The sequence below is a fragment of the Diorhabda carinulata genome, chromosome 4 (assembly GCF_026250575.1).
Source record: "Diorhabda carinulata isolate Delta chromosome 4, icDioCari1.1, whole genome shotgun sequence".
NCBI lineage: Eukaryota > Metazoa > Arthropoda > Insecta > Coleoptera > Chrysomelidae > Diorhabda > Diorhabda carinulata.
In genome coordinates this window covers 10,641,858-10,666,576 of record NC_079463.1, presented here as the reverse complement: position 1 = coordinate 10,666,576, position 24,719 = coordinate 10,641,858, and the positions used below count along the sequence as shown (strand labels likewise).

Genomic DNA, 24,719 nt, shown 5'->3' with positions numbered 1-24,719 from the left:
TTTGAAATAGCTCCTTGATTTTTTTAACTCGGAGTGAAGGTTGTTCTACAAGGACAGATGGCAGTAGTTTGGAGTAGCTCCATAACTTTATGAACCTGAAGTATAGGTAGTTGGTTATAAAACCTCCAAGAACTTTCAATGGACTACAAAAATGGATATTCGTACTACAAAATGGAAATTCGTCTTTCATAAGGTTAAAAAATTAGAATAAACTATTATATGATTTATTAACCAATACGACATCCTAATGAAAAAAGATATTAAAAAAACATATACAATTCCATATTTATTTTCAATTAATATACACTATTTATTAACACGTCTTCAAAATTTGTGTTCTTAATGTTGTAATCTCTGGGACCTTTTTGCATATGATTAGGAAGTGTTTTGGTACCGTGTAATATGAGATGCATATTTCCGACGACGCCATAATTTCTCTTATATGAGGTCTACAAGAAAAATATAATCAGAAACAGTGCCGATAATAACAATTTTATGCCAAACCCGCCAATAATGCCCTTTACAAGACAAAAACCAACCCTCTGTATATTAGAGGGATTAGAAAGTGTTGTCGTTTTTCAGCACAAAAAAATATTTTCAGGTTATGACTTGTTTTCTAATCGGAAGTACTGATGTAAATATGATCGAACCTTTTCAAGGGTATGTAGGTGGTATTAGGGTTCGATACGTATAAATGATATATAAAAAAGTGGTTAATGTGAAACACCAATCAAGGAGGTGAATGGTTATGTTAAATGGACTTTTCTAGGTAGTAAGACTTGCTATACCTCGTTGAAAACTTTCTAGACATCAATTAAATGACGACGGGTCTTTAGGTATCATAATATAAAGATTGATGATGGATTAAGCTCCAAAAAGAAACGAATTTCGCTGTTATTGCAACTACTGTGTTTATATTGCACATAACAATAACCTTTTGCAATAAATGGATTATAAAAATGTAGAATCATTAAATTTTACCGTATCTTTAACAAATATGATCCATGTCCCTTCGGCAGCTTCTCCCCAGGTCATAACCGACATGAAAGTCCAATTTTTCAATCCCTGTTCGCTTTTATCCAATTTTCTAGGAGTCAACATGTCCACTGTTGTACCTAGAAAGTGTATGATCATATACGGCTCCTTTAACATATCTATATTTACCTGAGGGTGAAATTAATTGAATCTGTAAAGCCCCTCTGCATGTATAATTAATATTAGTTCTTAACTCTACATGTTCTAAATAATTCACTTGGTGATCGGTTCCTATACAACCATCGGAATATTTTACGATTTTTAGTGATCTATTAGGTGATAATGTTGAATTTACCCTAGATATAAAAATTTATTTATTGCGCTCCTACTTTATTTCATCATTCAAACTCACGGTATTTCCATGTAACACAGTGTTCTTTCTGGAACAGTTTTCCATGTTATCGCATTACTGATTAAATTAAAAGCATTCATTACTCCGAAACCAAATCTATCGTTAAACCAAAACCCAGCCGAGTTCCTTTGCCATCCATCGTTATTTATTAAAGGTATTATATCTGATGTCCATACAATTAAATGTTGTATATCTCGCCATGTTAAATTTCCACTGAAATTTAAAAAAAAAGTTATACCCTGGATGTCACTAAACACAGTCGATTTCCCAACAAGAATTAATTAAGCCTTTGAAACTCTATTCTATTTTTTACAATAGACTTTAAAAACTGGAAATGGATACTGAAGATAAAGAGAATCCTGTATAGAGTTTAATTCGCCTGTGCAATGCTCTTGGTATCTTAGATGGATATTCTCAGACCATCTATTCCAAATTTTAATAAGGTAGAGCAAATAAAGAACAAAAAAGAGAATAATTTTGAGTTTAAATAGTGTCGAGAGGCTTTTGACTCTTTGGTTTTGCGTCTTAAAAGAAAACTTGTCTTTAATATTGACTGCAAAGTTTTAAAATCTTTGGAAGTCTTCTAAAGGTCAAATCACACCAGTTTGAAGTAGTTCCTTAATTTAATGAACCCAGATAACCAGGAGGGTAGAGAACCTCTAATAATACGACTTAACTGGACATTCTCCGACCACCTATCCAAATCAGTCATCTATGACACCTTTTGAGGCTTTTGACACTTTAAAAAAACAACTAAAATCATTTTCGTTTTTGCTTTCCGAAATAAAATTTGTCATTGATATTGAATACAAGGTTTAAAAATCTTCGGAAAACATCTACAAGGTCAGATCGCACCAGTTAGAAGTAGTTCCTTAATTTTAAGAAGCCTCAAAGAATTATGGTTAAAAATTAACTATAGATCTAGAAAGAGACATTGCAAAAGTAAAATTTCCTCTTGAAGAGAACAAAAAGGATCCCATATATGAATAGCCAAAGTTTGTATCCCAAGCTATAGAAAATCATATCAACTGAAACCATACCACAAAGAATGGATTCAATGTTTTTTGATTAGTATTTTTAAAAATTTATGTAGAAAAAACTTACTTTGCTTCCAGTGCTAAAGCTATAATTCCAGCTGCTAGTGGTGCTGAAGCTGAAGTTCCAGTATGTTTAGTTGTACATGCATTATTAACATCCGTAGTTGCCTTTAAACCATGAAAATAATGTTAAATTGTGTAAAAGAATTTCATATTTTATATTGTTATAACTTGGCATTAAAATAAATCGCAAAATGTGCAGGTAGAAGTAACAAAAATTTTTCATCTTAGAACGTAGCTAAAACAAAAGATGACAAAATTGAGTTGTATGCTGAAGAAGAGACACATAAAATACAAATATAACGCAAAAAATTTGATAAAGGGTATAGGAAGGACTAGAAGTTATCATCTTTGGAAACTGTAAACTCATAGTATACAAATTCTATGGGAAAGTGAGTGTATCTTCTGATTCCTATATGAGAATGTATTTGAGATAAAAGATGAAAAAATAAGAAATATGTTATAGGATGTAATCATCTTTACAAACAGGAACCCCTAGGTTGATAAAATGGTTAAAAAGTGCGTTTATATTCTTCTGTTGATCAGAAAACACAAAGTTCATCTTTAAAATCAGAATATGCACAACCAAATGGAGCAAAATCGAAATTTTCGCCATAAAATACTTACAATCATTTGATCTCTATACGCCCCAGAAGAATATGTGACTGCCAAAGTAGAAGCACAAGCTTCTCCATACCACGGAAACTCTCCTTTTTGTGATACGCTTCCTATTGATATAGTATATGGACTAGCCAAATAACCATCGCAGTTACAGTTGTCATTATTCTTTCCACCATTTCCAGATGCCCAAACATAAATTGCACCTTTACCACCACGTCCCTATAGAAAAATTTGGAATTAACTGTTCTTTGTGTCCATTTTATGATTACGAAATAAAGAATCGTACCTCGTTAATTCCTCTTTCTATTGCTTCTGCCGCTAATCTACCAGGACCATCTAGAGTTTTGCCGTCATCGTTTGGCCCCCAAGAAGCGCTATATATATCTACCAAATGTCGAGCATAACCTAAAGCTGTACCTTCGATACGATCACTAATTGAACCATCCAACATTTTAATACCTAATATAAGAGCCTCAATTAGCTGGGTTTATGAAGGATTTAAAAAACTGAAAGACGAATCACTAAATTCTTCAAAAGGCATTTCTAGTCTAGTTGAAAACTCTTAAACTTTTCTGTACAAGTAAAAACATGTACAGACACTAGATAAAATCCTATTAAAAATGGTAGTACAATGTTACAGTAGTTCAAAATTGGCTATAAAAGGTTCATTTCTGACAAATTAGGATATAATAGATGAAGATATATGAATGGTTATGATGATTATATATTGGTAGCAGCATACCCTATAGGTTCTATTTTCATGTGAAATTATAATATGAGCAGCTTAGAGAGACATTTTAACTCAAAATTAAATATATAACTATCAAATTGATTGTTTCTAACATTATTTAACAATTTATTGACTAGTGTGAACTAAATATATCGAATAATATTAACAAGTTTTATTCCCAAATTTAAATACCATAAGTAACAGATTTAAAATTTTGAAACTTACCTCCAATTTTTGCTCCAAATGCTATTCCTACCCCACATTTTCTATTATTAGCACTCATAGCTATTTCTCCTGCGCATCTAGTACCATGATTATTAGATTTCGATTCATCCATTCTAGGAAATGGATCGTTATCGTCTTCATTACAATCCCAACTAATTTCTGAATCCTAAAAATATGTATAAAAGTATTTTTTCTACATATTTAATAAACGATAATATATCTTACATAATTTTCTATTAAATCGTCGTGAGTGTATTCAATACCATCGTCAAGAATTAATATTCTTACCCCTTTACCTGTAAGGCCGATGTCGTATACAGGTAATACGTTCAAATCTAGATGCGGATAGCTTAGTTGCGATCTTGTATTTCGCTACAAATGAGAAAAATGAGAGTATTCTTAAAAGTAGCCGACTAAAAATCATTCTTCTTCAAAACTATGGGAAAAGTAGTGAAATGGAGAACGTGGAAATAAAACCTCGTTTAAATACCCGATCTATCTACATATACTACTCTGTATTAGCGTGAAAAGAAGTCTGGACAATAAAAGATCACAATTTGCCCCTTTCTATACTTATCCAGGAAGTTTAACTCGTATGTTGATAAAAAAAAACATCAAAAAGCTGTCAAAACATGTTAACGACGAGAATTATAACACCTAAATAAACAAACAATCCCCCTAAAATGACGTCGTTCGACAAACTGACATATGTCATCCGTATAATTCGAATGATATATAATCGATTCAAATAGATTCGATTACAAAGTTGAAAAATCAATTTAGAAATGTACGTATGGATAGGAATCAGATTAAATATAAAATATTTTTGTCATCCAGAGACCTCTGAACAATAAGGTAACAATGTGAGCATTTCTGTACATATCTAGATTGGTTTACGCATATGTTTATCAAAAAATACTCGAATAGATGTCAAAGCATCTATGCATAACCTATTGTTGACAAGAGGAGATAACACAAGTATACATTCATATATCAAGCAGTCTTACTTATATTGCGCTGCGCGGCAAATTGACATCTGTCATCCATATAATTCGAGTGATAGAAATCGATTCGATTCGATTAGAGAGAAGTAAAAAATCAAATTAGTTATAAAATGATATTTTAATAATTATTTACTTACCAAATACCATTGTTGTGTCCATAATTCATCATTAAATATTCTATCTCTTGTAAAAACATCTTCTTCTAATCGCTTTACTCTTTCTTTGGGTACGTCTTCGGGAGCTAGAAAATCTCTCTTTTGTCTCGATTTTGTAACTTGTTCTTCTACCCATACAACCTTATAACACATTGAAAATAAAAACTTCTGTATTTTATATGATAATAAAAATATTAAAAATAGGCTAGGAATAAGAAAAAAACCGTACGATAAACAACTACTTACTCTGTGATCACTGAAAAGTTTTTTGGTATAATGTCCTCGTTTTTGATAACTTTCGTAAACGTTTTCCATTGGAATCAATATATAAGTGTCCTCAAAACCCATCACCTGACATATACAAAAGAAAATAATTAAAATGTAATTAGCGATTTGTTATTGCGGTCCTAGTAACATTTTAGAACGTTCAGCAAGTGAAAATTTGTTCAATAAATAAAATTCAAAGCCCTTCAATTCATTAATGATAAAAGTTATCACAAATGTTTATAGAATTTTCGTATTGATTACTTTGTAAACGCCCTATGTATTTCGAAACATTTCAACTACTTTTTTTATCCTATCATGAGTAGTAAAATATATATGAAGGTAGTCCCAGAAGTATCTGGCCCAAAATGAAAATACAAAAATTTTAGAAAAAAATATATTTTGAACGTAATCTTTTAACTCCATACACTTTTCCCAGCGATGTTCAATAAGTTCATATATCATTTAGTATTAAACTATCGTAGATAAGGTAGGTGGTTATTTCAATTTAATCTTGTTGACGTTATCGAGATAAGTAGCAATATATTTAATATTCAATAAAGAGGACTGTTGATATTTACTAACAAATTAAAATGTGAAGTATTTAGAAAAGCTTCTGCTTATTACATTTACGCCAGATGGTCACTTAACATCAACCCTATCCGCGTTACTATCATATTTGATGTTTATTATATTAACAGAGTCTTCTTTAATAAATATAATAATAAAGAAACATCAAAAAAAGGACTAAGGAAGCTAGATCAGGTAAATACAGTGGATAATAACTAAATAATAACGCAGTGTGACTAATTTTAATTCAACAATGTATAATGATTGATAAGACGCGTTTTCGCGATGGAACTACTACAAGTGCGGTAATTTCGGCATCAAAACGTATCGGAAAATCAGCATACAAGGGTTTTCTCAACTTTTTCAATGATATCACCATGTTTCATTTCAGCTGTCCAAAATTTTGCGGTCCTAAATGGATGAAATATTTGTGAGAAACCCTCAACGCGTGAGCAAATGTAATTCCCAGCTTATATTAATAACTAGTGACATCTTCAGGTTGAGAAAGTAACTTTTTAGACAATCCTCGCAATATTCACCAGTTTGGTTTTTACACAACACGGTTTTCTGGTAATTTTATACTTTCGCAGTCCCCTCGTTTTTTGGCTCTAGAAAATCAAAAAATCATCGGATTTCGATGAATTTTTTTTAAATCTTCGTTTTTACGACGAATTTATGTGAAAAAATAAAGGAAATATCTCACTTTAAGATTCTATATGGTTTTATGATTTTAAATGTGGTCATAAAAGCACTTCTTGAGATATAATCGTTCATAACTTTTGTGCCAAGCATCATATGTTTTTTTTGTTAATCTAAAAAAAAAAACGAATATTTTGTAAAATAAAAATCACATAATAATGTTTATTTATTAATATTTTACAAAATCATCTTTTATCGTTAATAATGGTTCATAAAATGTATGTATAAACATAAATTCTGCATTATATCCTAGCAAATAATTTTGTACACTTGATTACAATAAGTGATTTTAAGAATATTTTTATTCATATAACTTAATAATCTTCTCATACCGTATTCTCATTGAAAGTTGACGACAACGTTTTTAAATACGCCTCTGTACCTCGCAACACGAAACAATTCTCCGAGATTTCTCCATTCTCTTATGTCACGGAGCCAGGATTTCTTCTTCTTGCCGATGTCTTTCTTTCCCTCTACTCTGCTCAGCATTATGTTCTGTAACAGTAGGTGTTTGTCGTTGCGTAAGATGTGTCCTATGTAAGATGTTTTTCGTATCTTAATAATTGTCAACAGCTTTCTTTTGCGACCAATGCGTCTTTGTATTTCGTCGTTGGTGATTCTGTCAGTCCAGGGTATCTTCAGGATGCCTCTATATAGCCACGTCTCAAATGTTTTTTGATCATTTGAGCTTTCAAGGTCCAAGTTTCCACTCCGACCACACGTAACAATCCATGAATCCTAATAGACGTGGAGGTTTAGATTTCTGTTTACAAACATTGAGGAGTACTTGACAAATGCCTTTCGAGCCATTTCAATTCTGATTTGATTTCTTCGTCTGGATTCATTTGATCGTGTATGACAGAACCAAGATACTTGTGTTTTTGTCAATTTGAAGAGAAATTGTTATTATTTTTAATTGTAAAAACATGATAAATCAACATTTTTTTCAATTTATTCGTTTTTTTTAGATTATGAAAAAAAGTATAACAACTTCATTTGATTATTTGGAAAAAACAATTATACGTGAATGAGTGCATTTTCATGAACATTTAAAGCCCTGAAACCAATAAAGTGTTCATTTTTTAATTCCCATAATTTTTTTCGTAAATCCGCCGTAAAAACGAAGATTTAAAAAAAATTCATCGAAATCGGATGATTTTTCGATTTTATTGAACCAAGAAACGAGGGGAACGCGAAATTATAAAATTACCGGTTTTCTGTATATAAATTTCAAAACTAATAATTATCAGTCTAAGTTTTGGAAGATGGATATTAAAAACATGACTGAAACTAATAATATTGATGATAATACGAACTGGGGTAGTTTTAGAAAACATAGAAAATTAAGATTTTCTTCATCTAACGTTTAAAGAACAAAAACCTATCACTTCATCATAGTTTTTCTTCTAACTATTAGTAAAATAAACTTACTGGTCCTTTATAATAATGTCCATGCTCTTCTGCTAATAATTGTGCTATTAGAGGACCGCCAATAATTCTAACAACCACCTCATTATATCCACGTACGATATAATTTAAATTTAGAAGAATCAATATGTACACTTTCATTTATAATAATTTTTTGAATAAATTACCAGTGCGGAGTAGAAATTGGATTTAACGCCACTTTCTATCGCGATTTTCGAACTGAAACCTTAATTTTGGTGAAGTTATCTCTATCCCTACCTAATTTCCCATGCAGTACGCAACAACGGGATAAAGAAAAACTTGAAATAAGAATTAATGAGCCAATAGATGACTGGGAAAAGTAATATATAGAGAGTTTTCGTATTTTTTGCATTTTTTCGAATTTTATGCCATTATATAATCTAATATTAGTAATTTTACGAAAAAAAAACTGGGATTTCTCACATTCTATGGTACGAATGATATAATTAAATAATAAATTCTACTTTGGCTTCTGTAAGCTAGAGGTTTTTATGTTGATTATATCATTGGTAAATAATAAGTAAAACAAGTCTTTATTTAACATTTATCTTCTGCCACCGACCAATTCATCTGGATTACGAGAAAAATAAATTAAATTTATAGCAATTACGAAAATCCTACACACTTCTCGCCAACATGCTTAATTCTTTTCCTTCAATCACGATTTCAATTTGACGAGTTCTTCGGGAAAATAATTTGCAATTGTAATTTAACCTTTAGCATCAACTGATATCGTGAAAAACATCCCACACGTGTTTCATTTAAAAGAACTGTTGATAAAATTCCCATTCAATATGAATATCTTTGTTATTTTACATGTACAGAATATCAAAAATATTCACCCTGTATAAATATAAACAATCATTGTTTGTGTGAAAGTATAGAAGAAAAATTTTATTGTCAGAATAGTTCAAACAATACTGAAATATAAAGACCGTAAAGTCAAAAATCAAGTTATAAAAATAATTGTTATTTTTTTTATATATCGATGAAATTGATTTTACCCTGACGTCATTAACACTAAACATTAGTAAACAATTCCTTTAAAGGATGACATATTATGTTCTTCTGTATACCTCACTATAAACTCTATATAATGAAAAAAACGACATTAATTGGTTATATTCTTAAATATTCATTTGCATTTTTGTTTATGATAAATTTAAAACAAATAAAATATAACATTGTTTACATTTAGTTTTATTATGTTTAAGCGGTCGAGTAGCGGGAATATAGAGTATGCTGTGAATAAATCTGATATTTTTATGAATGAATATCTTCTATCTAAATTCTTTATTTTGTTAAAAATTCAATTGAAACTATTCAATTTAAAACATATTAAAGGTAATATATTTACACGATATTCAAATAGTAAGAAAACTTACCTACCTGCCAGCGTAGTAGTAGCCACTTTCTTATGACTTTTTGTATGTTTAATTTCATTGATAAAAATCAATTAATACAGTGGGCAGTGCTCGAAAAACATGATAACAATAAATTTTCTTCGGTGAAAAAGACTATTAAGACAGTTAAAATGTATTTTTATTGTAATTATTAATACGTTCTTTTTGAATACGATCGATTTTTAAATCGATTATCGTATGGCAAGCGGAATATTTTTTAAATTTTGAGGTTAAATTTGTTTTATATGCGTAATTTATTATAAAAAGTGTTTTACAAGTTAATTATTGAAACATTAAAAAATGACACAATTACATATATATTCTTTGGACGACGAAAATGAAGAAAATATAATTGCCACATTTGTTGAAGGTGAACATCCAATTGGCAGAGAAAAACTAAATTGTAAAGATAAAAGAATTTCAAGAAATCACGCTTTAATAACGGTAACTGAAAGTGATGTAACAATAAAATCAACGCATGTAAATCCTTTATTTTACAAGCCTTACGGTGGAAATAGTCTTAAAATTGTTAAAACAAATGAAACAGTTATTATCCATGATGGAGACCAATTTGGTTTACTAGCAGATACTTTTTGGTTCAAAGTTAGATACCCAGAAGCTAGGAGTGGGGTTAAGCGACACCATAATGGGGTCCAAGTTGATACAATATTAAATATTAGCTGTGATGATGTTAATCACAGTGAAGGTGAAGTTGACTTAAAATTATGTGAAAAGGAAATTGATTCTAATAAAAGGGCAGAGTTTGGTACTGAACAACAAAATCAGACTCACTTAGAAGAAAAGCTTTGTGTTAAAGATAATGAAAATCTGTTGGAAGATCAAACTAATGAGATTGACACTACTAATGAAGATAGTGACAAAAATACTAATGAAAGCAAAGATTTTGCAGATTTTCTAGGAAAGAGTGAGGAAAAAGGATTACTAGAACCAAATAAACCTCATAAAAACTGTCACTCAGAGGAAAATCATACAAATGAAAATGATAATACAACTGACTGCGTTAATGAAGACTTTGCAAAGAATGAAAAAGACGATAAAGAATTAAAGAATCCAAATAATAATGATGCTTCAAATAAGAACGACACAGCTACGAAAAAACAAAGACAAAAGTGTTGGTATGGTGCAAAATGTTACAGAAAAAATACGGATCACAAACAACAGTACAGTCATGCCGGGGATTCTGATTATGATGAAAATGACATACCTAATTGCCCCTTTGGTAGTACTTGTTACAGAACAAATGGTTTACACAGACAACATTACAAGCATGACAACCCTCCTGCTCAAAAACCTCCACCAAATACCAATGACCTAGATAGTTCTGAAGATGGTACAACTGCGAGAAAAAAGCGAAAAACTACTACAAAAGTGACAAAATACACAGAGTCTCCTGAAGATGATTATGATCTTGAAGATCCATTTATAAACAATAATAGCAGCGATGATTTTGAATTATCAGATAGTGGTGACAGTGATAGTGATTGGCGAGATTCTCAAGAGGTCGAGGAAGAATCTCAAGAAAGAAAAAGGCTACTGAAAGAAGCAAAAAAATTTATTCATCAAAAGAAATGAAAATAACAATTTTTAATTTATTTTAATACATCACACTTGTATAAATAGTGAATTTCCTTAGCTTTATTTTTATTTATTGTAATACCCTCGTATATAATGTTTTTTTTGCTCAATTTTGCTCTTTATCAAAATATAATTCAACTCGTGGTTCATTAATTTGGTTAAGTAATTCTTTTTCCCCTATAAATTATTCTTTGGCTGTTTAAATATGTAGTTACCTAATATTTTAAAATATTCTTTTTGAATAAAGGTTTTTACAAAAACAACTCGTGAACAAAGAATGGGGTGCAGATCAATAGACATTACTAACACTGTACTGAACACTTATTCTATCAATGCTAAGACCATGGATCAATTATATATTTAACAGCTAACAAATCTTTTCTGGAAAAATTCGACAGCTTTCACATTCATCTTTATGTTTGATAATAGGTGCATTCAAAACAACACCAATGGAAAGTCTGTACTGTGAATCAGGAGAGCCATCCTTATGAAACAGAAGAATATATTTGAGTCTTATGTATGCAGTGAAAGTAAAATCCATTTCTTCCAATCCTAGCCTCCAAAATTGCTTCTTCAAGAAATTCCCAAATCTTTTCTCACATGAACCAAGAACGGCTAAACCTTTCTATGCTAGGATTAGATCATATCTAAACGAATAATTTCTTCCTTCCTGAATGCCTTTCTATCGAATTCACACCACGCATTCCTTCATTCACATCCACATACAAGCTTCGTGAAGTGAAAGATTCCGTGAAACCATGGTCAGTGCTACCAAAAAATCGTGAAGTTGAAGGTCTCTGTCTAGGCCACACGTGACAACTGCAAATTGATTATAAAACACAATCGTAGATTATCCATCTTTTATCGCAGGAAGATCATTAAATTTACTACTTTGAACAATATATGAAATTTTGACGGACCTCAAAAATTACCTCAGGCAGATATTTAATAAATATCTGTAGATAAAATACTAAAATTTAACTTGTACTGTTAAAAAAATTGAATCGCTAATAACCAGTATACAGTTAATGCGAATTTTGTAATGAAAAAAAAAACAACTCATAGAGAATACTAATAAAAATTTATTATCTTAAATTTACATTAAATAGTGTTAACAACCATATTGTAAATTGAGTAAATTGAGACTTTTCATAATACCAGTCATAGTGTTAACAGCTGACTTTGTTCCTAACTGAAATACTCTAGTTAAGATAATTTTAGCATACTCCTGCATTACTGCTACCAATTCCGGTAATCTGTCCAACACGCTCTCCACGACGTCTCCATTATTACTATCGAGACAAGCTAATACTGCCGGTAATGCCTCATTAGCTGCTTTAGGATTATGTTTCAACCATCTTATGATTAACAGTAACGCTAAAGATCTTATGTGACCGTTAGGCGAAGAAATAGATGTGCATAAATACTGTGACACTTCTTCTAACCACTGAGGTCTCTTGTTGGTTATGTGATCTAATTCTTGTAAAGCCGAAAAATTGTCCTGACTTTGTAGAGCTGTTTTAAGTTGTTTCCAGTGTTGAGGATGCGCCACTGGTACAGGGGGAGTTACGGTGCCTACTAGAATTTCTGTGGGTCCTAATTGATCAGCAACCGGTAAAGAAACACTGGATAGTAGAGGACGAATACCTGGTTGACTAAACTGAATATCACTGCAAATAAAAGAACAACTAAATGTATGACATTGAAGAAATACAATATGAACAAAAAAAATCCTAAAATGTTAATAATGCCAGGAGGTTAGATTAGATAATTCTTAATTCCTCTGTAAGTTGGATTCATTCCCAGATATAGAATATTCTGGAGTGTTATTAAGTGTACTAGAATATTGGTTATAGAACAGTGCACCACAGAGGAGGAAAAGGAAGTTTATTTTTAAAAAAATTTCAAAAAGATTGTAGTAAACATTGATTTCTATAAAATTTTTGATCCCCATATTATATACTATAGTATTGTCAAAGAATTGTATGGATTGGGTCGGAAAAACAAATTATATAAACTTCAAATTTGTGTTTAAGGTTGGTACAATTAAAAATTTAATATTCTCTATAACTCCCATTGAATTTTGAGCCAGCTATAGCTGAAATTGACCATTTTTAATGCACTAAACCAAATGGTCAACATTAAGGGTATCAAATAAGTGCCTTTTGAACTGGTGTAGTATCTAGAGACTTTTCTATCGATTTTCGCCATAATATTCATTCCCAATAGTGAGGGTAATAGATCAATAAATCGTTTTTCTTTCTCAGAAAGATAAAAAAATTGGATCAACTTTCAAGGGTATGCAATGGGTGTTGAATATAGTTTATTGAGTTCCAAATAGAATGTTACGATAACATATGTTACTCTTTTATGTCAAATAATTATCTGGATTGTTTCAAAGAAACATATTTACTGTATCGTTTTAAAAGTAGTTCAAATGTATAAATAAATAATCCTTGTATTTTACGTTTTGACAGTAGTTCAAATGTTCCATTGAAATAATCCTTGTATTTAATGTTTCGAAAGTAGTTCAAATGTACCACACCAACTATAAATGTTTGGTATAGTTTACTGAGCTTTTGGTCACAGAAATTTTTATTTCGGAAAATATATTTCACAAAGTATATATTTCTTATATTTCAGATCCTTCGAAAGTATAAGAGATAATAGAAGAATTTTGTTGTAGACAAGGCAAGAAAAGCGATTTTAATAGAATTTTTGAACCAATAATATAATAAAAAATATAGAAGGAACCTAGGATGGAAACAAATTTTGTTAAATGCTAAAGTCTACTCACTGTAATAAAGTGCCATGTGCTTGCAAATATTTGGAGGCTCCTTTAACATCTCTCATCATCCAATTCTGTACAAAACTGACGAGTCTTGTAATCAATATACTCAAATCTTTGCCGTTACCATGAAATTGCAACAGCAAAAAATAAGAATCCAGTAGTTCACATAACGTTGCGGTTTGATCGAAAATATAAGGTTGTAACAGTTCCATCAAACCTAAAACCTGTCCGAAGAGCAAAAAATGCCCTCTGCTTTTCAATACACCCCAATCATATTGAGCTCGACCCTTCAAGCTACCCGCTAACATGGGCAACTGTCTCAATACTAACAAAGGATGAGTGGCTGCTAATTTTCTAGCACACAATTCCAAATCTTGGCTCTTTTTTATCCAATCTTTATTCCTGGGAGTGGAAGCTATAGAACTGAGTAGACAGTGGGATATTTCGTCTATAGTACTGGGACAATTTTTATTAAATATATCCGAACACGTTTCTACGTTTAATTCCATTCCGTCTTGTAAGGAATACGGTACGGACATGTAGATCATTAAAATTAATTCTCGAGTGTATACATCATCCGATATGGTCAATAAAGATTTTGTTATAAACGCAGCATTGTTTCCTATACTGCAGAGGATTAATTGTAATCTAGTTTCTATTTTTCTTTTCCAATTATCGGCCGTCGTTTTTGATTCTTCTATTATGTATTTTATCAATACTAATACCTGAAATTCAACAATAAACAAAAATTGATAAAAATAATTATATGAGGGGATGTAGTTTATCATAATAATAATAATCAATAAAAAATAATATAAAAACTAAAAGTAGTCAGTATAATCAATGTGTAATAGTAAAAAAATATTTCATAATGTTATAGAAACATGCTTAACAAATTTTATACGAGTGCTAATCGAAATTTAGAAAATAAAAAAGAAAAACAACCTTAAAAATTTAGGTATCTAGCTTTTAAATTCAATCACATCTCATCATAATCCATTATTGCTCGTTTTTTTATTCTTTGTCAAAATCACTAGCTGCAAGTCATCTTTATGGTGATCTGTATGTATGTATATATATATATATATATATATATATATATATATATATATATATATATATATCTTCCAAATTAAACGTAGACTCCATTACTGTCTACTATAACGAACAATTCATCGACTACAATGCTCTGGAGTTTACTATTTCTTATTTTTTTAATAGACCTCGTATATTCTACTTTTTTTATTCTACCATATGTACTTTTGAACGGGTTTTTAACTATTAAGTAGGTTTATAAACCCCACTTATGACTTCAAATAGTACCATTGACACCTTGATGTTAGTGTGAAGTTATTTTTCTACCTTTATTGCACAAAATGGTTGGACCAACTTATTTTAGGCAATTTCAAGCAACAGAATTTTTGAAAAAAAATTTAACAAACACTCCATTATTATGAACGATATCCACCAAGTCGTTAGACATAATGCTCTGGAGTTTACTGTTCCTGATTTTTTGAATCGACCTCGTACAATATATTTTTTTATACCGACATATGTTCTTTTGGAACAATTTTCAACTATTAAGTAGGTTTTTGAATATCATATTCTAGGAATATCATCTCTTGGAGCAGCATAAGAAAAATGTACGATGCCATATTATAATAACCTAGGGCATTAGGTATATTTCATCAAAACATTCCTCTGGGGCTTACCTGATCGGAACTAAGTTGTAGAACATCTTCAAAATGGTAATGTTTAGGTACGGCTTTATCTCTACCCTGCCATAGCTTCGGGCTCTTAGTTAGAGCGGTTAGGAAATCTAGAGCAGAAGCAGGACAAATGTGCTCAATCAAATCTTCTCTAAGTAAATAAGTCATGATATTATGTAGAATTTTCCAGCTGGCTCTTTGTAATACTAAAGATAACAACAACGGACGAAATTGTAATTTTTGTTTGGAAAACAGTAACTCCATCTAAAAAAAACCAAAAATTGTAAAAAAAAACAAAAAAATGTAATAAACTTACTTGTAGTTTATGTTTATCCGCGTTGGCTATTTCCATTTCGATTGCGGATAACCAATCAACAATCAATCCAGTATTTTCAGCCTTATTTCCTTCTTCCATCAACATTTTACCTAATTTTTCTCCTATTTCTTCGGGATGTGTACCAGCAACCTCCAATGCTGAAGTTTTACTTTCCTCAACTTCCATTTTGTTATCTCCACTATGGATCTTGATGTACTGTTGCAAAACTACTGACACGCTGGTGTTTTTGTTCGGAATCACTTTTAAAAATTGCGATGCAAAATTTAATTTTTCTTGAACATTCTGGCCTATAGTAAAAATTAAACGTATTAATGTAGAGAATGAATTATACTGTAAAATTACCGGCAAGGTATAATTTAACGGGATTGATTTAATGAAATTGAAGATTAAAGTGGCCGTACTCTCTTTTGTTGTTACATTCTGAAAAACAAAAACCGAATTTTCAAAATCATTTAGAATTATTTCACTTTAATTGCAAAAAAATAATTTTATTTATATATTACCTTAATTAATGACAATATAATCCTGTTTTTATCAAACTGATAATGCGGATTGAACAGATTATTCAAATTTTGAACAACCTCTGTGTCATTTGTGACAACCTCTTGACGTTTCAAACCGACTATCAAAGGTTTCTTGTTTTCAACGTCTACTTTTATTTCGGTATCTGGTATGACAGGTATTTGCATCTCTATGGACTTTACAAATGTTTCTCCACCTAAAATAACACAAGATTCGTCATTGAAAACATGTAAAAGTACAGAGTATATATATCGAAATGTGTATTGAAAACCATAGAATCCTGAATCTCCCAGTGTTACAATATGTTTTACTATTATTGTATCATCTTCAAAGTAGTTCAAATGTACCATTGTATAATCCAGGTATTTCATGTTTCGAAAATACTATTAAATAAATCTTATATTTCATGTTCTAAAAGTAGTTCAAATGTACCATTGTATAATCCAGGTATTTCATGTTTCGAAAATATTATTAAATAAATCTTATATTTCATGTTCTAAAAGTAGTTCAAATGTACCATTAGATAATATATTTCATGTTTCTGAAGACAAAAATAGATGTGAAAAGTTGAGATAATTTAAATTTAATAGTCCTTGCACTTCCATTAAAGCCATCCTCGACAATTGTTCATTTTTGCTGCATAATACCAAACGAGTAAAATTTGTCATTTCGAAATGTATATCGGAAACTAATAAAAATTTCTATCCATGAGTTCGTTTTGGTTAAAACATTTTCAGTTGGCTACAGTTTCAGGTTCCAATAGAAGTGTATCTGTACTTTATTTTTTTATAGAACACAGGTTTTTATGGCATTTTTAAAAAATCTATAAGACAAATTTTAAAAAAAATATTTTTTAGAAAAAATTTAATGACAAAAATTTTGAAATCATTCTGAAAATTCCTGTTGTTTTCATAAAATTGATTTTTACTCTAAATGTTAATGAATATTTGGAAAAAAAAATGAAAACCCAATAGAATTAAAAAAAATTGAGACACATTTCCATCTATAATATCTACTCATAGTCTTCACCTAAGAAAAAAAGGAAAATTCGTAATTAAAAACATATGTACACGTCACGTCAAAATGTGTCAAGAGAAATGTATATCAGAAACAGTAAAATCCTTGATCTCATATTGGTTTAAAAAAATAATGATCTGGATATAAAAACTAATTTATTGTGTTAACTTCAAAATCCATCAGATAATACGTGTACTTTATATTATCAGAGTAGTTCAAACATACCAAATATCCAAAATGTGTATCTTGAATTAACGGTAATATATTTTTGTTTTTTCAAAATTGGTATTATTTACCTGTAGCTCCTCTTTTATTTTGCACCTCAACTAATTGAATCATGTAAGCCTTATCCAAGACTGAATCGACTACCAATTTTGGATCTAAAATTGTTGCTTTATCCAGAGTATGCAATAATTTACTAATAGAATTTGTTGGGATACCGAAAGATTGGATAAAGAGTACCAGTTTCGGAGGCTCTAATTTCTCTATAGCAGCGTCTACTAAATGTGGAACATTGGATCTAAAAATGGGAAAAATCAATTCTGTAAATGTGAAAATTAAAAATTTATTAAGCAAATACCCTTTGGGGACATGCATCAACCCTATAACCTATATAAGACAAAAACTAGAAACATAACACACACAAAAATGTTTGTTATAGCCAACACAGTAATAAAAGCCTGTTATAGCCAACCCAGTAACAAGAAGAATGTTTTTTATAGCCAACCTATTATCAAAAAAATATTGTAGCCAGCCCAGCGAGAAAAAAAATGTTATACCCAACCAAGTAACAAGAAATATGTTTTTTATAACCAACCTATTATCAAAAAAATATTGTAGCCAGCCCAGCGAGGAAAAAAATGTTATAGCCAACCCAGTAACAACAAAAATGTTTTTTATAGCCAACCTATTATCAAAAAAATATTGTAGCCAGTAACAACAAAAATGTTTTTTATAGCCAACCTATTATCAAAAAAATATTGTAGCCAACCCAGTAACAACAAAAATGTTTTTTATAGCCAACTTATTATCAAAAAAATATTGTAGCCAGCCCAGTAACAACAAAAATGTTTTTTATAGCCAACCTATTATCAAAAAAATATTGTAGCCAACCCAGTAACAACAAAAATGTTTTTTATAGCCAACTTATTATCAAAAAAATATTGTAGCCAGCCCAGCGAGGAAAAAATGTTATACCCAACCAAGTAACAAGAAAAATGTTTTTTATAGCCAACTTATTATCAAAAAAATATTGTAGCCAGTCCAGCGAGGAAAAAATGTTATACCCAACCAAGTAACAAGAAAAATGTTTTTTATAGCCAACCTATTATCAAAAAAATATTGTAGCCAGCCCAGCGAGGAAAAAAATGTTATAGCCAACCAAGTAACAAGAAAAATGTTTTTTATAGCCAACCTATTATCAAAAAAATATTGTAGCCAGCCCAGCGAGGAAAAAAATGTTATACCCAACCAAGTAACAAGAAAAATGTTTTTTATAGCCAACCCACCTTATCATCCTAAGTTTCATCCAGTCGGGTAAATACGAGGTGGTTTCGGAAGTATCCGGCGAATAAGCTCTGGGATGTTCCATATTTTCCGGAAACCAGCTATTCAACAATATTTCAAACGGTTCGTAATCATCCAAAGGACCGTAAGTTAGAAGAACGATAGTAGCGTGAATGACTAGCGGTTGCAAGGGACACTGTTCTCCAGTAGCCCATGAAACTATGACATACTCGTTACCATAAGTCTGATGGATGGTATAAGATTCTTCGGCATTTTCTTTTGCTTTTTGAGTGTATAAATAGAATATCTGTAATAAATTCTTCAAAGTAACGTTATTTTCGCCCGGTAAGACGTAGGATGCTACGCTGTGTCGCTCTATTATAACCGAAGATAAATCGGTTACCAGATCGTTAAGTTCAACGAATGATTCACTACAATCTTGCAGGGATAAAAAATTTATGTAACTAGAAACTCTAGCGGGGTTAGTTTCAATTTGGAGAGCTTGACGTAGAAATTGTATTAAAATCGGTTTGATTAAAGAAAAATGTGCGAATTGGGTAACGTACTGAGTAAGCCACAATGTATGATTTTCATCGGAAACGTCCAAGTCTTCTGTCGGCGCTAAAATCAAACACAAGCCTTTAGTAGCTTGAGTACGACTTGCACCATGTTCCGATGTCAACCTAAAATAATAAATCAAGTGTAAAAATAGTAAATCACAATGGTAACATCTATCGACCGGTTTCGATTGATTTGGATCTCATCAGGACAGTATGAAGGATTTTTTCACTATGATTTATACAATAAAGTTATCTATCAATTGATTTGGATGTCATCAGGGCAGTATACAGCATTTTTCTCACGTTGCATATAAAAAAAGTTATTTTTCGACCGGTGTTGATCGATTTCGATCTCATCAGAATACAGCATTTTTCTCACTATATTACATATAAAGAAGTTATCTATCAACCGGTTATGATCGATTTGGATCTTATCAGGACAGTGTAACACATTTTTATTATATTTACCTCCTAAATAAATACTCGAGAACTTCGCAAGCTGTTTGAGCTTCATTTTCGTTAACAACATGCCTCAGATGAGCTAATAATTGACCATGTTTCGTTAATTTTTCGGCTGGAACGGTGGATAGCAAATATTCGCACAAGCACTGCACTGGTAGCAGACCCAAAACACTTTCAGAACTATGGACCAATTCGGCTAACCACGGCATATTTGCCGTACCTTTGAAAGAAGAAATTAGTTGATGGAAATATTTGGTTCAATTTCATCGTTACCTCCTTGTCGAGACATTATGTCCAAAAGAAAATCCGGATGACGAGATCTGCACAATAGATGTCCCAATTTATGAGAATTGTTGAGGATTTGTAGCTGATCCAAAACGTTTTGGGGAGGTCTTCGAGCATCCCCGGTCGGTCTTAGTTCCATGCATTGGGGTAGTAACAAACTAGTTTGTTCGTTTATTTCTATTTTGGTGCTAGCGGCCGCTAAATGAGATTCGAATTCGAGGATCAATTGTTTTTCAAGTGTGATGGTTTGTTGTTCTTTAGATTGGCAATCTTCGTCTATGGAGGTCATTGTTGGAGGGGGAAACGAGAAATGGCTGTAACAAAATATTATCTTATATTGGAATGTGTTTAGTAATTGTTAAGCTAGTGGCAACGCCGTACGGAATACGTAGATATTTTATATCTTGTGTTCACGGACCGTTGCAGTGTATGGTTATGTTGAAGGATAACGCTTACGTCGACTAGGGAAATTCATGTAAATAAAGACTTACCCCAATAGAGAAAATAGAGTGGAAAATAGTTATTAATCATATAAGAGTATATGTATTATCTTTCATGGCTTCTGTTTATGATTATCTTATTTTAACTGTTTATCGGTTCATTTTTATGAATTTTCAGTTATTTTTCAATGTTTTAGTTTTGAATCAATATCATTATTTAATATTTTCTCTTTATAATAAACATTATTTTGAAAATTTAATAACAGATTTTTCTTTTTTCCTTAGTACCTACTGTATTAAATAATTCAATAAAAAATCATGATAATAATGAGTATTTTCATCTTAGATAAATATTTTTTAGGACCCACTGTATTAATAAAAAGCACAAACAAGTATCAATCATATGAAATGAATTTTCAATTATTTACCAGTTAAATAGCAAGAAATTGTTAATCGAATATTTCTTTACACTCACTTTGTAATACACATTTCCATGAACATCTTCAATGTGGCATACTTATTCCAAGCCAAACTACCCAAAGTTAAGGGATTATGAGCGGCGAGAATCAACAATATCATCCAAACTCTCCAATACAAAGCTGTAATAGCCAATTTCGGTGGAACATACCCTACAGGTAAAGTAAAATTTTCCGGATAATTATAACTGCATAAATTAAAGAAGAAATCGATTATTTCAATCTTGTCCACAATTAGAGGAGGCGCACAATCCAACGGTAAATTAGCGGCACGTTTTATCAGTTGATCAGTTATTTCAATCACTTCTTGAGCACTTATAGGATGTTCTTTCGATATCCCTATCAACAGGATTCTCAATAACGTCGCTTGTAGTAGCGGAACTTCACTGGTTAACCTCAAAAATAAATTCCTCTCGTTTTCTCCAGGCCAGTTATCTATTTTACAATATTGTTCGGTTTGTTCTAAGAACAATATCTTGTGTAACACGTGAGCAAAATCGGTCACGTTCGGCCTGTATATCCTCAAAGCTGAATCGTGTAACCAAGTAATACATTCCCTTTGTATATTCGCTACTTGTAATTGAAAAGTCTTTAAAACTTCGACATCTCGTTTACTTTGCGTCGTGGCATCTCTAACTTGAGGATTGACGCATAGTAGCATACACATACAAGATAAATCTGCTAGAGACAGGAAAATTCTTTCTCTGAATTCGTGGTCGCGAACGCTGGTGGCAAAATCTTTTCGTTCTCGAAGTAAAGCATGTACTATGGTGAGAAGATTCAATTCGTGTCTTAATACTCGGTTTATTTCTTTCAAAAGAGCCCTCAGGGATCGAAGGTAGTCATCCTTATTCAAGAGGAGTTCCTAAAAATGAATTACAAAATTATTGCACTATAATATGAAGTTATGAAGTGGATATCAATTTTGCTGAAAATAATTAGAAGTTCTCCAAATCTATAGCACTTGGGGAAAATCTGGTACCTCTATTATATTTTATTTCATTTTTAAACTAAGGTTGAATTAATTACAGTAATTACTGTATAAAATTTTAGGAAACCACTGTGTATACAACATTCAGAATGAAGTGGTTAGTTTTTCCACTATTTCCCATGAAAATTATCAATTTTGCTGAAAATAATTAGAACTTCTCCAACTCTTTAGCACTAGTGGTAGGACCTGGTACCTCTGTTATCTTTTCTTTTATTTTAAAACTGGAGTTGAATTAACTGCAGCAAATTTTTTCGTTAATATTAATAATAAGTAATTACTTACCAAACATATATCAGCAAAAGCATCTGCACTTTGATCTGGGGCTACTTGAAACAAAGCTCCGACTACTATCAAATTATTTGTATTCCTAGCATTGCTCAGTTCGTTATAAATGGTATACTTCAACAGCGGATATAAGTTTTCCGGAAAAGAAAACACCATCTCTCTCAAACAGTTGTTAAAGTAATTAACAATTGGTTTATTCTTCAATCTCAATTTACTCAATTGTGCAATAACCTCCAAATCTCTTTGAGAATTAGCTGAGCAATTATAACACAAGTAAGCTAGCAACTCTTGAGCGGGTTTCATTAATTTGTGGTTGTGTAACCACGTTTCAATACGAGAAACAGCTATAATTCGAATCTCCACTAAACCGCACGCAGTACTCAAGAACCTAACGAAATTTTTAGTAATTGCTTCAGGCTGTTGTCTCCTTGCTAGTTGTTCTTTTATTGCCTCGAGGACTATTTGTTCGACTTTTTCCTGAGATTGAGTAAACCTCGGATATACTTTTATTGGCCAAGAGTCTACCGTTATCTTCTGTTCACTAAAGACTATGATTAACAATACATTCAGATCAACAGCAATTCAAATATTGTAAAACATATAATAATACAGCAAACTAAAATAAAAATTAATCAGCGCTACAATATTGGTATATAAACACATTCAAATGATTGTTTTACTTAGCTGATTAATTTCATGTTTAGCTTGTTAGACTATAAAAGATTATTATAAAAGACAATATTTTAATGTTTAAATGAGAAATATTCAATTTTACCTTCATCTTCATCGATACTATTAATAGTTAAAGGACTAGATGTATCCCTTGTCGCTGATGTCCAAGTTTCTGATTTTAATAAGGACGAAGAAGGCATTTTTGTATTGAAAGCCGTAATTATATTATCTACAAAAGGTTTACAAAATGGTGCATCAACGAAAACTCTATCTCCAACTGCATCTTCCACATATAACTGAAAGAAATTAACAAAAGATTTTCCTATTTTAAACAAATTGTTTTAGTTAACTCACTTTTACAAAAACTTCTGGCCAATTACTAATGTCTGAATACGCATGTGCTAATAAATTTAAAAATAACTGGTGCACTTGTGGGTTACACCTATTAGTGGCTTTCAAACCAGCATTAACATCTCTTCTTAGTATACTCAACATTGCAGTAAAAACCAATTCGTTGGTAAAAATCGACGGTTTACAACAACTTATTAAAAATAAAGTTGAATACACTACTTTACAAGGTTTTGATCTCTGAGTTTTAAGATTTTTTATAACACCGAGGATATAACCGACCTGAAATTATAACAAAAATATTCCTCAATAGAAACTATTTTTAATCGATATTAAGAAAAAACATACTGCTTTTTCTACGTTGCCGCATGTTATCTGATTAATGACAGTTTCAAATACTTCTCCAGAATCACCTTCAATTATTTGCGATTCCCATGGTTCAGCACCCATCTGACTGCCTGTCATTCGATCAATTGGTAGTAAACCAGAGCTTGAGGCGGCATTAAGACCCCCTCGGGATCCGGGTATGTTAACTTTGATTTTTTTCGACGGATTACTTTGAGATAGACTTGTAGAAGATGCATCTCTTTTAAGTTTATCGACAGGGGCTAAAATAAAATATTTTAACGATTAAAATTTAATGAGAGAAGTATTAACCTTTTCCTGAAGTTCCCGCAATATGAGAGCTACTAGTTTTTGGTAAAGGAACGCTTCTTTTTGGATCATCCCTAGGAGCAGATTGTTTAGCTCCGAGAGCGATAAAAGAATCTGGTAATTGTTGGGTTATTTTTGATTTCGGACCCCTTGTACCCGATCCACCTTTGATTCTATCCATACTTTTATCTTTTATACATACACTTTGTGTTATGAAATCATAACCATACTATTGACGAAGTTTCTGTTGTCCAGTTCTGTGGGTGTATATAACCTATTTAAACATGTTCAATAATATTTATAAAAAAATAATTAAGATAAAATACTCTTTCATTTAACGATAAATGGCTGAATAAAGACGAAAAATTAGATAAGTAATTTATTTGGTATTATAAATGAATTCACATTTCTCTATACTCTAAATGACTTGACACTTAATGCGTTCAATACGCACTCACAACCAT

The 24,719-nt window shown here is 31.2% G+C and overlaps 4 protein-coding genes across 6 annotated transcripts in view; 2 read left to right on the top strand and 2 right to left on the bottom strand.

Moving 5' to 3' along the window:
* LOC130893520 (calcineurin B homologous protein 1) overlaps window positions 1-14,012 on the top strand; it is a 23,969-nt gene extending 9,957 nt beyond the window's left edge. The window contains exon 4 of the mRNA XM_057799730.1: window positions 13,844-14,012. The gene's annotated coding sequence lies outside the window, so the exon portion shown is untranslated. The remainder of the gene's footprint in view (window positions 1-13,843) is intronic.
* LOC130893516 (neuroendocrine convertase 1-like) lies at window positions 274-9,698 on the bottom strand. Of its 3 annotated transcripts, none has more exons than XM_057799726.1 (12): window positions 9,591-9,698; window positions 5,466-5,570; window positions 5,202-5,360; window positions 4,286-4,432; window positions 4,061-4,226; window positions 3,392-3,564; window positions 3,112-3,324; window positions 2,492-2,592; window positions 1,388-1,600; window positions 1,165-1,331; window positions 982-1,115; window positions 274-449 (listed from the first exon to the last, which is right to left on the bottom strand). In XM_057799726.1, exons 1-12 carry the CDS (start codon window positions 9,642-9,644, stop codon window positions 297-299), a joined length of 1,785 nt encoding a protein of 594 aa, XP_057655709.1. In that variant the 5' UTR covers window positions 9,645-9,698; the 3' UTR covers window positions 274-296. The 3 variants fall into 3 exon arrangements, with proteins under 3 accessions (XP_057655709.1, XP_057655710.1, XP_057655708.1); XM_057799727.1 differs by lacking the exon at window positions 9,591-9,698 and adding an exon at window positions 9,206-9,267; XM_057799725.1 differs by lacking the exon at window positions 9,591-9,698 and adding an exon at window positions 8,184-8,454.
* Window positions 9,811-11,257, top strand: LOC130893517 (aprataxin and PNK-like factor). Its single transcript, XM_057799728.1, has one exon. It carries the CDS (start codon window positions 9,905-9,907, stop codon window positions 11,195-11,197), a length of 1,293 nt encoding a protein of 430 aa, XP_057655711.1. The 5' UTR covers window positions 9,811-9,904; the 3' UTR covers window positions 11,198-11,257.
* On the bottom strand, window positions 12,265-24,719 carry LOC130893515 (integrator complex subunit 1). Its single transcript, XM_057799724.1, has 15 exons — window positions 24,259-24,719; window positions 23,950-24,209; window positions 23,608-23,883; window positions 23,357-23,549; window positions 22,579-23,129; window positions 21,305-22,170; window positions 20,378-20,703; window positions 20,111-20,324; window positions 19,085-19,765; window positions 17,873-18,096; window positions 16,541-16,755; window positions 16,017-16,457; window positions 15,704-15,964; window positions 13,998-14,716; window positions 12,265-12,870 (listed from the first exon to the last, which is right to left on the bottom strand). The coding sequence occupies exons 1-15, from the start codon at window positions 24,434-24,436 to the stop codon at window positions 12,312-12,314; spliced, it is 5,964 nt and encodes a 1,987-aa protein (XP_057655707.1). The 5' UTR covers window positions 24,437-24,719; the 3' UTR covers window positions 12,265-12,311.